General features: G+C 41.4%; 1 protein-coding gene across 1 annotated transcript in view; it reads right to left on the bottom strand.

Annotated features, from left to right (window-relative positions):
• LOC103373644 (1-phosphatidylinositol 4,5-bisphosphate phosphodiesterase beta-1-like) overlaps positions 1–16254 on the bottom strand; it is a gene marked incomplete at its 3' end in the record, with an annotated part of 58916 nt that extends 42662 nt beyond the window's left edge. Inside the window, exons 1-2 of the mRNA XM_008303576.1 lie at positions 15912–16254; positions 8882–8959 (exon numbers count right to left, since the gene is read on the bottom strand). Coding sequence (XP_008301798.1) covers positions 8882–8959; positions 15912–16010 — 177 coding nt within the window. The remainder of the gene's footprint in view (positions 1–8881; positions 8960–15911) is intronic.
• Positions 16255–17355: the final 1101 nt, after the last annotated feature.

Here is a 17355-nt window from a genome sequence, read left to right as displayed (position 1 = left end):
TGTAAAATAAACTGTTTTTACTGTATTTAAATCAGCACAAATTTAAAAACATACAATTATTTCTGATATATAATATAGATAGCACATACATAATACAAAAAGATGAGAGAAAGTATTATCTATATGCTGACTGCAGGAAAAAAGTGTCCCTGTTTTACTATATTTAACTGCTAAATAACAGTTTTACTGCATATTAACGGCTAAAAATAGCGTTATTTTACAAATATTTGACAATATTTCAACAGGTTTTGAAGATTACAGTATTCCACAGCTTTCTAGCATACTGTCTTTTAATGGGATTTGTTTTACAGTGTACATTCAAGGAAATAAAGGTAATTTCAACCTATTTTCCTGCATTCTGGTGAATGTGCATGCACCAATCTGTGCCTTTTCTGCATCAGTGTTATCGTGGTCCTTTGTTTCTTATATGTTTTAAATTGGGGGACAGATGCATTTACCTACATCTTCCACCTGCACAGTATTGCCCAGATACAGAAAATCTTGTTTCAACACCAGCCAGTTGTTCCTTCTTCCAGGACTTTTGTACTTCCTTATTATCAGGATGTCTCAATAACTCTGAGAAGCCTCCAGCTGGTCCCAAACGCTGCACTGAGAGAGATCACATTTCCCACATTAGCTTCTCTTCACTGGCTCTGTGTCAAATCAAGAATAGAATATTTAGAATGCGTCTCCTAACGTACAAAGCCCTTAATGACCGAGCTCTGTGTTATCTTTAGGAGCACATAGCAGAACACACTGCTCTCAATGTGCAAACTTACTTGTGGTTTCCAAAAGTAGACTGAGAGGTAAAGCCTTCAGCTATCAGGCTCCGCCGCTGCTCCCAGTCTGGGTTCAGGACCCCGTGTCTACTTCTAAAACGAGGCTTTCCTTTTTGGTAGATCTTACAGGTGGGGCTGCTCAGGTGAGTTATGCTGCTGAGGGATTTCCCATGATGCCCTGGACACACTCTCACTCTTCATACATTTATGGCATCGCTGCATGTTATGAATTTTGTCCGGTAGTTCTGTCCTTTCTGTCCTCTCTCTCCCTGCAGGTATCTCTGGCTGCATGATACTGGTCTGTGGTTACTGAACTGAACTGTTTGTTCTATTGTTCCCCTGTTTGTCTTCCTTCCCTCCACACCATCCCTGGGTCTGGTTCTGCTGGTGGTTCCTTTATTGTCTGAACTGGGTTTAACAGGCAAGTTAAAACCACCAAACACACTTTAATTTATTTAGTTATAAACACATTTATCACAGTCAGGAACTGTAAAAGCAGCCAAAGTTTCCGGTTTTTCAATCTTCCAACAGTCCTTGAATGATTTTTAAGGTGCAAATTCACCAATTATATCTTTTTTTTTTTCCTACAAATACACCATTTACATTATGCTTTGCAGATTCTGTAAAAAATAAATAAATTTACACTCCTAACTTCGCTCAGCTTTGGCCAACAGTCACGTGACAAATATTTAGGGAGTCCTCGGATGAACTGCAGGCAGTGTTTGCAGAGGACAAGCATGGAAACAAATTAGAGAGATTGGAAGGAAAATAAAATATACAAAATAAATGCAGAGGAGCAAGTTGATGGAAGACACATCCAGCATGGTGAAACATCGCTCTATGTGCAGAGACGTGAAGCAGGATTAAAGTTGTAAGGACACCTGTTTAATGTTATATGTGTTGAGTCCAGTTGTTTTTTCTTTTTTTTGTAAAGAAATCCACCTTTAGTGGGTTTTGTTTTCATGCTGTATGATACTATACTTGTGTCATAGTGCACAAAAATAGTTCTACTTCTAGTCGTGGTTGTTCTGTTTCCACAGAGGTGCAGGAGTTTATATTGGAGTGAAAAATGAGCCCACAGAGAGTAAAAATGTGACAGAAGTAAATAAAAGGAGGGTTAAAAGGGAGTTTTTTTTTTCTTTCTACTGTTACCAAGTTGTGCTCAGAGGGATTCACTGTGTTTCTCTCCATAAGATCACACTGTAAGGCAGGAGTGTCCAATCCTGGTCCTCGAGGGCCACAGTCCAGCATGTTTTAGATGTTTCTCTCTTCCAACACACCTGATTCAAATGATCAGGATTGTTATCAGGCTTCTGCAGAGCTTGATGATGAGCTGATCATGTGAATCAGGAGTGTTGGAAGAGGGAAACATCTAAAACATGCTGGACAGGATTGGACACCCCTGCTGTAAGGCCTTGAGCTTCCTATGTGAAGTGCCCTGGGATGACTTTTGTTGAAAATTATATAAAAAGAATTTAAATAAATTGAATTGAGAATAACACATAGCCATATTTTTATCAAATGTAAAAAAAACAAAAATAACAAAAAACAATATTTAGAATGAAAAAAAAAAAATCCCTGTTTTATTTCCACGTTAACCAACTAACACAAGTTTCAGCTTTAAACACAGAAGACCAAAGAACCACAATCTCAGTTTTATGCTAAACCGTCTTTGGTACGGAGCTCAGCGTAGTCTTTACATATGATTCTTTAAAGTATCGTATTCGTCTATTGTCGTGCTCTCATTCTGCTGCTGTCAGGTTCATTTATACAGTATTTGAAGTTAGTTTGGAGCTGATTAGTTTAGAATTGATCTGTACAATCAGTAATATAAACTGAACACCGAGGTTTATTACAAATCTTGAATTTCTTATTGCATTGTTTGAGTTTGACAGTCTGCCTGCTCCCCCCATAGACTCATTCATTGGTATATTTTTATTTAATTGATATTTTATTATACCGGCCCTGCTTGAGCTTCGCCATTAATAGCTTGTCACGGATATTTTTGCAATTTTACGACGCTGCAACACGTGTTTAATGTCTATGTAAACCTTATTTAGACACGTTTGTTGTGTCTGTAATCTGTTCATTCGTGCAGCTGCCTGTCTTGGCCTGGAATCTTCATCTTGATGAGGATCTTCCTGGTTAAATAAATAATAAAGTCAAAAGGTTCAAATCCAAGTGAAGTCATAGGTAATTAAATTAAAGTCAAATCTAAGATGCTGCAGGTCTTTTTTTTTTTAAATTCTGTCAAATCTAGAAGTCATCAGAAGTATGACTCAAGTCTGAATCAACTCGTGTCCACATTAATGAGACGCACTATTAATGACTTTAAAGTGTTATTTGACTGAGTGTGCATCAATACAAATAGTTTAACTAATAAATCAGTTTTTTTCCTTCACAGGGAGGAAAAACTATTCGAACATAGATCCAGTCTCTTGAGGCTTTAAACGAGTCCCTGTCGAAGGCCTGCAGTCAGTAACAGAAGTAGAAAGCTGTGTCCATCCGTGGCATCGTGAGTTTGGGAGTCAGCGGGCAAACAGTTCTGCTGTTGCTCCTGAAGAATCCGAGGAATGCTTTTACTCTGCAGGCCATCGGGCCGAGTCTCCCACAAACACACACACACACACATAACAACTGGACGGAGCATCGCGGCTCGTTTAAACGGGCCTGCTGAACAGATGTGCAACCCCGTGATGAACAAGCGTCAGCGAAAAGGCGACACAGGGCGTCTTTATAAACACAGGCGAGCGTTCTGGAGAGTTCGCGGTGGCACAGAGGAACACAGCGGGCGCCTTTCCTTATGCCCTAATAGAGTTCTGTCGTTGGCTGTGTTCGGTATCAATTTGAGTTATTACGTGTGCAGCAGGACTCTTGTCAGCGCTGAGAGACAGAGCAGACACCCACACACATAAACACACACGAACTCACACAAGGCTTCATCATTCAGAAGCGTCGCTCTACGACACAGGCACAGGAAATAATGACAAATTGATGTCATGAACCTCCCTCGATTCTCTTCGCACTTAGTGTTTGTTGTGTTCGACCGCAAACTCACACTTTAACAACACACAACAGCAAATTAGACATCAAAGGTGGTGCTCAGTTTTTCTACCCTGTCCATGAAAAAAAAGGGATTTTTTTTTTTAAACAGTATTTATCTAATTTTTGTGGCGAGTCTTAATAATTTACTATTATTTGACAGATTTTTCCAGTTTTGTAAAATTACAGCTATCACTAGTAAAATCACAGAAAAAAATTATTATTATTATGTTAACTGCAAAAGAATTTTTTAAAGACACAATTGTAAATAACATTCACCAAAATAATCTGAAAACTACACATAATAACTAGTACACCACAGAGAATACCTTTATTCACACATAACTGTAAAAATACAATTTTTAAAACACAAAACAATAAAAATCCACTTTTTTTTCAACTCTATTTACATTAGCTAAAAACATCATTATCCCACAGATATCTGTCATTACTTGAAAGACAAAATATGTTTATGAAAGTTTTTTTTTAATGATAAATAAGGCGTTTTAAAAAAATATTTCCCCTGATTTGTTAAATTACAGATAATATTTAGTAAAAACCAAGAAATAAAGTGTTAATTTAAATGCTGACTGTCCTAAAAAAAAAAAAAGGCCAAAATAGGCAATAATAATAACATCCACACCAAAAATCTATTCTTTTTCTGATATTTTACAAACAATACTTAACTATTTTACAATGCAAGATCATAAAATTACACTATTTTTTTTACTGTATTTAAATCAGCAAAAAATAGAATTCGATCACAGATATTTGTCTTCATTTAAAAGAAAAATTAAAAAATCTTTGTTTTTTCCCGTGTTTTGGTAAATTACAGATAATATCTAGTAAAACCACAGGTCAAAACTTTCCATTGTGTCTAAATTATAATAATAATTAAAAAAAAAAAAACATTGGTTTTCCTTTTTGTTCCTTTACAATAAAATTACACAAAAAATCTAATAAAAAATAATTATTTTTACAAATATTTTCAGTTATTTTCGTGCGTTTCTTCTGGCACCATTTTCGTACAGGATTTGCTTCACGGTGTAGAGAAGTGATGGTGTAACAGGCAGCGTGTCCACCCTGAGGACAGCGTCTCCTTTTCCACATTCAGCGGTCAATTTACTGGCAGCAGAATGGAGCCTTTCTCTATTAGAAAACAGGAGCAGCGGTGCACTCGTAAATGACGTGCACACGGCGTCTGCATGCAGGAAGACGAGCATCTTCAGAGGTCTCGGTCAGCCGCTTCTGCTCGGATGTGACTGCAGCGAAACAGCCTCGTCCGGGAAAACATCAGGTCAATGGCAAGCTATTAATTAGTTGCTGATACAGTTATGGACACTAATAGAACTGGATCGCTTTACATCTGTTTGGAGGCGCTGGACTCTAAGTGATCAACAGCTGTGCAGGCAAATAAACAGACCAAACTAGAAGAGGCTCAGTGAAACTTTCAAGGATAACAAGGAAGCGTTTGATAACTGAGCCTGATAATAGCTGGTATCTTAAGTTTCGCAACCTTCTTCCTGGTAATTATGAAACTCTTCGTCATAACTGGAGGGAAAAAAAACACACACACACACACACACAATGCGCTATGGAATATTCTCACAGGTGTCAAGTTTAGCACTGCAGGTGCAGCAGTTCAGATTTCTGTCTGTTTTCCAGCCATGTTCTTTTTGCTGCTTTAAGTCAGAACAGAGGAGAGCGACCTCGCTGCTGGGATGTTACCCACAGAACAGAAGCCAATCGTATCCTAAAACTAAAACATCAAACTGAAACAAAGAAGATAAATCACCACGACGTGTGTTTGCTCCTTCTGTTTCACTCATATCAAAGCCATTTTAAAGGACTTCCCAGAGAGCTCAGGATGGCCACCTAACGATCTTAGCTGATTACGACTCGAGCGCCTAATAAAAGTGCAAAACATGTTGATTCAGGATCAAAATTGCAACGAGTGCAACAGTCACTTTTATTGCTGCTTGATGTCTCCTCCACTTTCTTTGGCTAATCTACAACTAAAGCCTGTCATAACACAACGCAATAAAAACATAATCCACTCCGATTTACGGCTTCTTGAGTAAACACTTCTTATTTTTTATTTTAGCATCAACGTTGCAATGTGTGCACAGTAAGTGAGGCGAATGAACTCAAGAGAAAACTCGTTCAGGTCTCATTTTCCATGACGAATCTCCAAGAGAAGTTTGTCTGATGGAACATAATTTACTCTGATTAACACACAGGACTTGTTGACATACAGGCTCCACATGTGCACAGTTAAATGAGCGAGGAACAGGCAAAAAGAGGAGAAGGAAGATTTGGTTGCAAAAAAAGGAGGCAGAAAATCAGTTGTACAAAAATATTTCAGCGACAGAAAGGATGACCAACAACAGGTACTTAGGAAACACTAAATCAGCGCCACAATCTCAGCGTGATGATTACAAACCCAGATCTGGCTGCCATCCAAAGCAAAACAACTATTTCAGATGCCTTTGTCAGTGTTACGCCATGTGAGAAAGACTCCCGAGAGCGGAGAGAACAAGTTTTCACCTCAAGAAGTCAACTGACACAGTTACCAAAGAGGGTTTTAACAACATGATCTGGTCACTCCAGTAGCAGTAGGAACCATTTTTCTCAAGCTGCCATTCAGAGACATATAAAAAATGCGAAGCAGAGCTGTCACAAGCAGAATATTATGCAGCAGCGATGGACAACGGAGCCCTACAGAAGTCAAACTGTTTATTTATGAGGACTTCCAACTGAAAATTCTCTTGTTTGCATTTTTTCTGGACGATCCTACAAGTGAGAACATCACAACGGGGATGAGAGAAGCTGCTTGGAGCCTCGATCTCAACAGGCAACGTGGTGTTTCGGCTGCAGATTGCATCTTGCAGCTGCTAAAAGTTGCACCCACATTATATTTGCTGTTTTTTTTTACAATATATCGTGCAGCAAACTAAAACACCACAACATCATCTATAGCCCTGATGCCTAACGTGGCCTCAACAAACTCCAAATTGCTGTTGCCATGGTAATGAGTACTGGATCGCGTCGTGGCAGCAGCAAATGAAAAAGTTGTTTGTTTTTCGTGAACTCAGTGGACAAATGACACCTTTGCCCCGGTAATATAGCAGCTTTCCAAGCCCGGAGCACTTTAACTCCTCATTCAAATAGTGCAGGAATACGTTTTGCGGCGAGACGATATTGTGGACAGTTTGCAAACACAAAGGTCCATTCTGTTTTCCTTCAACTCCGCCTGCAGACACGCGCTCGATCAACTCCGCATCTACCTTCTGACACCCGCTCAGACTGACGGCGGGCAAAAATGAGACGCGTAGGCAGTTTTGACTTCCACTTCAGACGACAACAAAGCAGACAGTAGTTTAGTGCTTTGACACTTCCTCCTTGTCAATCATCTGGCTGTTAACACAATAACAGATCCCACATATTCTTCACATATTCTGCTTTACGTCCTTCACTACTCAGAGTATTCAGACTGACAATGAAACTGTGACAAAAAAACGCAAGCTAAATATGTGGAGAGAAGAGCATGAAAGTTAAATCTCTCACCACAGAGACAGGTTAAGATCATCTCGTTACAATCCAATGCTCAGCTGGAAAACCCTGGACTCACACTTTAACAAGTATCTAAAAGCACGACCCCCAATGGAAACAATGCTCCCTCAACAGGACAATGCACCCAAAAACTGCTCAAGAATTGGCTTGAGGAACACAACCAAGAGCCAAAGGTGGTCCCCCAGCCTCCAAACTCCTGATTGAGCATTTGTGGGATGCACCACAACAAAACAACCCACAATACCTAAAGAATCTGCTGCCATCATCACCCTGACAGGTCCAATGTCCACGCCCTATAGGTTGAGAGCTTTATTGACATCGTAAAGAGGACCTGCACAGCATTAGGTGGATGGTTTTAAAGCCGATCAGTGTTTCAGGCCGTGCACTTGGGTTTATCAATCAGACAGGTACACAGTCCAGGTAGGACACCTCCACGTATCTCATACTTCAGAGCGCTGTGCTAATTTGATTTATTTAACATTTCAAAACACACAGGGAGGAGACAATTACTGCAGCTGTGATAGCTCTGAGTGAGTCTGGGCACAATGCAGCATGAAACACTGATTTCTTGCTGCCTGATAAGCGTTAAAGCTCAGGCCTTTTACATATAAATGAACGTTACATGGCCACATTACCTTGCTGAATGAATTCATGCGATGCTGATTAAGTCTATCAACACCAGGCAAATCTCTCTGTGTTTTACAGTTTATTGGAAACGGCTTTCTGTGGCGACATTCCTGCGCTGGCACAGCTGTAGGGCAACGAATGGAGTGAATGAGCTGAAGAGGAGAGCAACGGAGACGGTAGGATCCAGCTTCGGCTGCATATTGGGTAGTTAGTATCGTAACCAATAAAAAATATATTAACTGATAAGACAGAACACAATGGAAACACGTCAGGAAAGCTAGTGCAAATGAGCTGTAGTACCTGGTTGCACCACCAGGTGGACCCTCTCACTTTTCCACAAGATAGAAGACTTCAGTTTGTGTTTAATACTGTCACAACCAAAGGAGGCAATGCTTTGACTATGGGCAGTTTCATGACAAGCAGAGAGCACTGTGGGAGTTTAGCTAGCATCGGGCACCATGACAATGACTTCTGTGGCATTTAAAAGGCTTCTGGCCGGAGCTTGCATGAGTTTTCTTCACTAAGCAGCCAACATACCGAACTGTCCTTACACTGAATGTTACGTATTTGTGCGTTAAAGTAGCCAGCGAACCAATACTTGTCCGCAATTGTTCTTAAGTGAATAACTGATTATAAATAATGCTGTAAATTATCGGTTATGAATTTGTAGTCACAACATTTGGAACAAAAACCCAAACGGTCCCTGTGGGGGAGGAAAAAGAAACTCCCACTCCAGGTTTAAATTTGAGTTTCTATACATTTGAATTTCATCTTTAAATAAAAAGAAGCTAAAACTGTTTTAGACAAACTTCACAAGTCCAAGCTTCAAGGTTTGGTAGCACCAACACAGCTGCTCTTACCTTGTTCTGGTCGGTCCAGTACAAGAAGTACCCTTTGGGGTCAACTGTCAGAGTCACGGGGGTCACGGTGGTAGAATCCTGAAGTAAAACAGAAAACATCTGGAGTCAGTGTGTGCTGACGTCTGTTTGTCCCCGTCTGAGCATTTTACACGAGTGTTTGCTTTGATGTTTATGACAGAATACTTTCCAGCTAAACCAATAAAAAAAAATCATTTGTCAGGATCAAAGCGTGATTTTTGAAATACCGCTTGCATACCAGAAACTGAAATGACAATAAAGGCGCCGTGAACATGCACACAATCCTTTCCTTCTAGGGAACTTTCCAAACCGTGACCTGGCATCACCACAAATGACCACAGAGCCTGCTGCGACTCTTTGCGATGACAGCAATCATGAACTGCTGCTTGTTTCACAGTTGATGTTTCCATTTTCCCCCTTCTTGTAACAGACAAATGCTTTCCCACAGTTTCTACGGGCTCCGAGTCTGGCGCGCACACAGTTTGACCCTGAGGCATACATGGCAACACCAGATATTATTGGATGCTTCTATAAAAAGACAGAGCCTTTGCCTGTTATTTCTTTTCTGTGTCCACGGTGGCTGTGGTTCAGCTGAACAGTAGCATATTGTCCTCTTCAATCAGCCGTGGCCGCGAGATCACAGGGACGGAAGCCGCATTTGGTGCACAGAGCAGGAAAATCTTCAAAGTGTCTTCATGAGGCTCCTAATGATGTCCCCGTCCGTCGCAGCATTGGCAGACAGAGCTAATGGTCTGCATCTGCTACGCGCTTGTCATGTTCGGATGCGACCCTGCGCGGCTCGTAGCGAAGAATGTCGCGTTTGAGCTGGGAGCTGGTGGACGGCGTTTGAAATCAAATGAATTCAAACCGTCTAAATAAGACAATCGACACACCTGCTCCATCATAAACCAATTCTGAAATCCACAGAGAAATTTTACAAAACAGAAAAAGACAGAGGGGGAAGTGAGCGGTGAGTAAATTAAACGCTGAGGTGCCGCATTGGAGGCATCTGCTATAGTGGCGCTTGCTATGGCAACCAATCTATCCTGTTGAAATCTATTAGAGACTCAAGAGGAATCATTTTGGTTGTGTTCACATGGTTGCGCAATCTTTGCAGGCTTGATTGAATGACAAAAGATGCCGCTCGTAGCGCTGAATGCATGCAGCATACACACTATTTATAGCCCGAGGGAGGAGGAGGAGGAGGAGGGAGGGGAGAAGCCTCCTGATCGTAGTTCTCAGATAAAGAATCTCATACCTAATCCGGTTCATATCTGTGATCTGCACCGAACCCACAAGCCACAGTCCAATTTCTCCAGTTTAGTTATTACAGATGAGTATCTCTGTCTCATCCTCCAGTTAGTCCCAGAACGATAAAATGTTCAATTTCAGTCAGTATCGATAACTACTGACGATTTTTTTTTTTGGCCTTTCGTGCCTTTATTAGATAGAACAGTGACGAGAGAGGCAGGAAAGTGGGGCAGAAGAAGAATGGGGGAAGGACTTGCAGCAAAGCCGGATTCGAACTCACTACCACTGTGTCGGGGACTTTAGCTCAACCAGGTGAGCTATCGTGGCGCCTCTAACTACTGATCATTTTCAATGGCCTATTAAAATGTGCTGATGGACATTAAATAAAGAAAGCAATAAAATTTGGAGGCGATCAGGGTGAAGCTGCACTGAGGTTGAGGGTCTGTCTGGTTGGTGTGTAGAGGTGATGGAAGACACGGGGTTGCAGATGTTTTCGGACAGTCTTGTAGGTCCACGCCAGACATAGTGTCCACCACAGGAGGTCTAGAATGCAGCCTCAGACTAGCATGCCTTGGGAGACCTTGAGAGAGCAACTGAGAATGAAGGAGCTCCATTATCAAGAGATACAACAGGCTGTTTGTGATCTATAAACTCTTTTGCTATGTGCCTTCATCCACCAACGGGTTTGAAAGGTATTCTATGTTAAAATGAATAAATAAAAATCACCAAAATGACAAACATTTATCAGCTAGGAACTGTAAAAACAAAGAGAAGTGTCCGATTTTCACCTTTCTGACGGTCCTACTAACCAAATCTAAGCTTGAAATCAACGACATGTCCAAGAAAAGTAGCCCACAGTGAGTAAAAATGCGACACGAGCAAAAAGCTTGAGTGTCTGCGGGTTAAAGTGAAACCATCAAACATTCTATCTTTTCGCTACTGATGAAGCATCTCTCGCTGCTGCACTTCGTTTCATCGTGCAGCTCTAGTTACTCCTACAAAGTTTCACGTTGGATCTGCGACTCTTCACTTCCGAGTTCCCGGTAAAATCGAGTCACGGATCCATTCAGCGGGCGAGACGTGGTGATTGATGGCTCGTCTGCGATGTCAGAAAAGAAGAAAAGAAGACGGATTGAGAGCACCGGGAATCTGCCTAATGACGTGAGAGCAGTCATTTTCCTCCAGCGTCTTCCTTAATGTCCCAACTCTCCGTGGCCACCACTATAAAACACATTAAGCCATTATGGACTCTGAGCGGAGATTTTCTTCCTGAGTCTGCACGAAAAAAAACAAAAAGTACTTATAGCGCTGTGGATTAGACTTCAGAGTGATTTGCTGAGATTACTACCTCAGGAACGGCGCTGCTCCTGTTTTTTTTTTTATTGCCAGTCGACTATTTTGGGGATTTGTCATTAATGGGACGACATTAGGCAGCAGTGGCCCGCTTTTTTTTCTCTTCTTTTTGCTGAATTAAGATGAGATTAGTGACTGACTTGAGAAAGTACAAACACCCCGAGGGAGCCGGTTCCAGGCAGGAGACGCCGCCATTATTTTTAGTGAAGAGTCTGTACCATTAGCCGTCACCTGAGGGGGTGTGTTCGAGCGGAGATTTGAGCTCAGCATATTTCTGCTCTGTATGCTAATGACATATTCTACTACTTTTAAGGGATTTTCTGCTCCCCCGTGGAGCCTGATGATATCTTATTCAGTGCACACCACACCAAAGGGGCCATGATACAAGTGTAAGCTTATAAAAATCTGTGTTTACACAGACCCGGCATCATCGCTCACAAATTTCACATCTTGCCAGTCTCTGTCAGTGATCCTTAAGACGAAGGGTCTCTTTCCGAGAGGATTTGGACGGCCGCCCGTCCTCCATTCTGTCGCAGCCGTCGGCGCTAAATGTGGCATTTGAACTGAGTGACAAATAATAGCACAATCCAGGCAATATTTCAGGCCGTAACCAGGCATCTCAAGAGCTGAAGAAACAGCCGGCTGTCTACAAGTGGCAGCAACAAAAGTACAAGGTGTCTGAGCACGTCTGTATGAGGGAGGTTGGCGAGGTCTGGGACTTAAAGAGATTTTTCTGATTGCTCTTCTAGTCGTTTTTCATCCACCAAACCCTGTGCGTCTGCAGTGCTTTTCACTGGCTCAGCTTCTGAAAACTCACCGCAGTACAGTGTCCTTACACAGTAAACAAACTTTTTACACCTTCTTATGTCCCCGTTGAATTCCGGCAGTGAGAGAAAAAAAAAAAAAACCCCCCCCGAAAAAAACAAAAAAATAAAACCCCGAAAACCGAATTTTTCCCCTTGTTGTTGTTGCTTTTACAATTTCTCGTGGCGAGAGGTTAGAGCGGAGCACAACATCCGAAGCCCAGATAAGAAGAAAATGTTTTAATTCAATCCTTTGCCACTGATAATTTATTCGAGCTCCTCTTTCTTTTTTTCTTTCTTTCAGCCCAGCTCTGGATTGCTCTGTGATTCTTTCCACGAAACGATACGCAGAGGAAAGAGGAAGGAAGGAGTGCATGGGAAATGAAACAGAGAAAAGAATTTGCGTTCGATAAAGTGTTTTCTCAGGAAAGGCCTGGTGGGCATTTGGTGCTGGAGATAGGCCCACATGTACAAACTACAGAACACAAACAGGGCCGTCAGGGGAAACAGACTCACACCTCACACCCCTTCTCACAACAAACCAGAGAGGGAGCTGAAGGAATGAGGCTCATTAGCAATTACTCAAGTTCTGTTATTCAAGCTGAGGATTGATGATTGACAGAGCGAGCGTGCACAGTTTCCTCTCTGCCATCTGCACTGACCACATTCACTGTTCTAACACTCACCCACTGAAGCCATCTGCACTGACCTCAGCTCACCTGAGCTCTGGTATCTGAATATGTATTTATGAGCACGATGTCAGAAAATCATTGGATGTTTCTACCATAACAGCACAGTTTATTGACTACCTTCATGCATGTTTGATTCGCGTATGAGGCGATATGAATTAGGAATCAGCGGATTATCGGATCTGATATTCTGCATTTTTGTTCTTTCTTTAACCGATTCCAGATCAAATAAATTAATTTTAAAATGTGCGACTTTGGCTCTGATGCTGCCGCCTCTCATCCGTCGTCACCAATCTGTGGTGTCGAGCAGCGTCTTACCCGCATCACTATCTGATTGGTACCAAGACACTAAAGCTGCAATAGCTCACTGATTAATCAATTAGTTGTCAACGATTAAATTTGCTCACTAGTTTGGGAGTCAGTTATTCCATTTGAGGTTTAAGTCCAAATTCTAGCTTCTGAAACGCTGCTCGACATTTTTCATAATTTGAATATGTATGAATATATAGAAGTCTTCTTTTTTTTTCTTTTTTTTTTTTAAAGACAAATTTCTGGACACTATTTAAGTCGTTTTTTGGGAAAATGTTAGAATTTTGAATCATTTTTTGGGACAAATATCTGATTGGTTACACGTCAGTAAAGTTGCATCAATAGATTGACTCCAGCTTCATAAATGTAAATACCTTCTGGTTTCTTTTCTCGTCTATGACAGTAAAAATTAATATCTTTGGGTCGTGGACAATTGAAGACATTTGTTATCTCCGGCTTTGGGAAACACTAATCAATGTTTTTAATTAATTTCTGGGACCATGCTCACCATTTTGGTAAAGTTTTGAGTAATTTTGGACAAATTTTGAGTATGTGATTGTGAATTTGTCCCTATTGTTTCAACAATTAATTGATTAGTTTCTAACTTCTTTGACAATTAATCGGTTTGAGCAATGTTTACAAAAAAAAATGCATTAATTTCTGGTTTCTTTTCTTCTCTGTCACAGTAAACTGAAAGTCTTTGGTTTATGATCAAAACAAGACATTTGTCATCGTGGTTTTTGGACAACACTGGTCGAAATATTTCACTATTTTTTTGGCATTTTACAAACTAAACAGCTAATTGATTATTGGAGAAAATCACCAACAGATTAGTTGACAACGAAAGTAATCATTAGCCGCTCAACTCTGACAGATTAATGTTGAAAAACACGTAAATAAAGAAATTTTAATTTGATTTTGACACTAAGGTTAAAATTTCTATAGTAGCTCCAGATATCAGCTGTTGAGCTCCTTCACTGCTAATAACTGGCATCGGTATTAGCTCTGAGAAAAACAGAACAGTCGACCTGCACAACTGATCTCAGTGAATCTGAATTTGGATTTGGGAGCAAAATCTCATTACCTTAGATATCAAACTGCCACTTGTCCTGTATAAAGACGACCATAACAGCGACGTTTTTCTGTTTTTAGAAGCACCGAACCACTTATGGTGGTCTAAATGTTTGGTTTACCTGCAACTAGAGCTGCAACTAACGATCATCTCCAATTAATTTGTTGATTCTTTTCTGTAATAATTGATCAGATACTCAAAATGTGACTAACATGACTCAAAACATGATGGAAAAACAGAAAATTGTTTAAAAAGTTCTCCAAAATGACTCCAAATTTGAGCAGAATGACAGAAAACTTGTCCGAAATGATTAAAAATGTGCCCAAAATGACTAAAAATGTGTCCAAAAAGACAAAAACGATCAATGAATCGGTCTCTAAAATGTCAAAATAAACGGTGAAAAATATCAACCAGTGGTTTTTATAGCCTGAGATGGCAAATGTCAATGATTCATTGAGGAGAGGAGAAAATGGAAAATGTTCACATTTAGCAAGCTGGAGGCAGAGAACTTCTCCAACACATGATTTGGCGACAACCAGCCGATTAATCATTGCAGCTCTACATGTAACGCGATCTGTAACCACATTTGAGGAATCAGTTCCCACCAGACAAGACAGAATCACAGTGAGCAGCAGTCACAGGTGCTTGTGCTGTATGTTTTCACAGAGGGGAGCAGAGAAATCCATTTTCCAGGAATGAAAGGCAATCACAATCGTATTCAAATGCTCGCACAATAAACACACATCAAGGCGGGAGAAACCAGAGGAATGCATGCAGTTATTCAAATAGGATGGGCCGTGGAAACATGAGAAACAAATACCACAGAAAGTCCCATCCGGCATGAAGACATAACGCAGAAGATGCAAATAAGTATGGCGGGTACAATAAGGTCGTTTCATTTAAACTCAATTTGGAGAGCAGCTGGCGCGTGTGGATCCTGGACTGGATTATGTGTTGATTTGTTGCTCTGGAGAGGTGCAGTGCGGCCATGGCTGTCCGTTAAAAGGCTACTACTGTTATGTTTTACTCAGCAGCGGGGGGATGCAATCAATTTTAATCAAGGTCATGTCACTGCAGCTGGACAGTCAGTGCACAGGCTCATGAAAGATTAATAATAAAAAAAAACATGCAAAGAATGGTGCAGCTGCCACTCAACAGTTAGATTCTCTGGTTAATTGCAGCTAATTGATAAAAACGTGCAGGAGGAGGAGGGGTGAGGTTGGTTCAAATGACTCATTGGATTTAATGATGCACACAAGCACTGGGGCAGACGCGTGCACTCCCCCCCAACCGGGGCGCGCACACGAACCCTGTGCATTGGGAAACGTAAACAGAGCACATGTCAGTATAGACACTAGAGCAAGAGCTAAGCAGGAAGCCAAACGCAGTGAGCCGTGTGTCAGTGCACACTCAGATCAATCTGCTACTGTTGCACGAGTAGATGTGCACAAAAATAAGAAGAAGAAAGCAAAAAGAAAAAGCAGTGCAAATAAATAAAATAAGGAATAAAACATACACAGCTGCTCACTACTTACATCATCCCATTTCATAAATTTGTTGCCCTTTCTCAGGCTCTCGGGCACGGACACCGGCTTGAGCTGCAGCGCATGAACTCCAGGCTGTGCCCCAGCCATTGGCTCATCTACTCGTCTCGACGCACGGCACAGGCGGGCAAGGAGTCACTTCACTCTCTCCTACTCTTTAGTCCCTCTTGTGTAATCTGCCTTAAAAAGCGGGCTGAAGGAAGCCCACTACTGCTGCCAGTGTGTCATGCCCGCATTGACGGCAGCGGCGGCGGCGGCGGCGGTGGCGCGTCTCGGCTTTGGAGAGCTGTGGAGGCGGACGCAGGCGTGTAGCGGAGCGGAGCCACTGACTGATTGACTGAGTGAGCGACATGCAGCTAAAGACGAGGAGAAAGAGAGAGCGGGAGGGAGGAAGAGAGAGAGAGAGAGAGAGAGGGAGAGAGGGAGAATGGCGGAGAAGGAGGGGGCATCTGAATGAGTTGCACGTCTGGTAACAAATTGTACAAGTCAGCGCAGGGACTGGATCGATGCTTTAAGTGATTTAGCGCCTCCGTGCGTCCGAGGCAACACGACGGGCATTTAGTGGCCCCGAAAGCTTTAAGCAAATGAGACGCTCAGAGCAGGTGCATGTAAATCTGGTGTTTGGTAGCAGAAGCATAATGAAACAAGGCTGCGGACTAATAAGAGGGATGTTTCTTTTCTTTGGTAAATGAGGCAGGATTTGGTGTTGGAGAGTGAACCAGACAGTGTGTCCAGGCCATCAGTCACACTGAGGTGGCACAATGTCTCCTTAGTCGTTTTTTTGGTCACCTACTCTTATCATTTGCATATAAAGGCAAGACTGCTATACAGAAGCACAGGACAGCTCATATCCAGTATGAGCTGTTTTGTTTTTGTCTTTGGTTGCTAAATTTACATTTATTTAACTGTTGATGAAGCCTATCAGATAATTACAGCCTCGATTACGTAAGAAAATGTAGATTATCAGTCATTGAAGTAAGCATTGGAGCTTCAGTAAAAGCAATTTGACTTCTCTTTTAGGTTGGTGAAGACGTTTCACCTCTAATCCAGCTGCTTTTTACTGAAGCTCATACAATATACATTAGACACTCGTGTCAAAAAGTCTTTATTCTGCTCAGGACACAGCACAGCGTCCATCCTTTCCCTGTCTTTCTTTTGGCTCCTGGTTCTGCATCAGTCTTGCACCGATCAGCAGTTCTTAAGAGCTCTTCAAAGCAGGTTTTATCTCGACACTTTTTAAGAGTCTGTACATGAGCTGCAGCTAAACTGCAACCGCAGCTGAATCAATGTAAGCAACAGAAACATGCACCAATATTTCTTTATTCACGTAGAAAAGCGGATGCGTTTTGATACCACCTCCACATTTCTAAATGACTAATAAGAAATCGTTGAATTAATGCAAAATAAGTTGAAATGTGTGCTTTTAAAATGTCAG

Source organism: Stegastes partitus, unplaced genomic scaffold, assembly GCF_000690725.1.
Source record: "Stegastes partitus isolate 25-593 unplaced genomic scaffold, Stegastes_partitus-1.0.2 Scaffold2037, whole genome shotgun sequence".
Lineage (NCBI taxonomy): Eukaryota > Metazoa > Chordata > Actinopteri > Pomacentridae > Stegastes > Stegastes partitus.
Note: the sequence above shows the minus strand (reverse complement) of the source record. Positions and strands in the feature narration are given on the sequence as shown.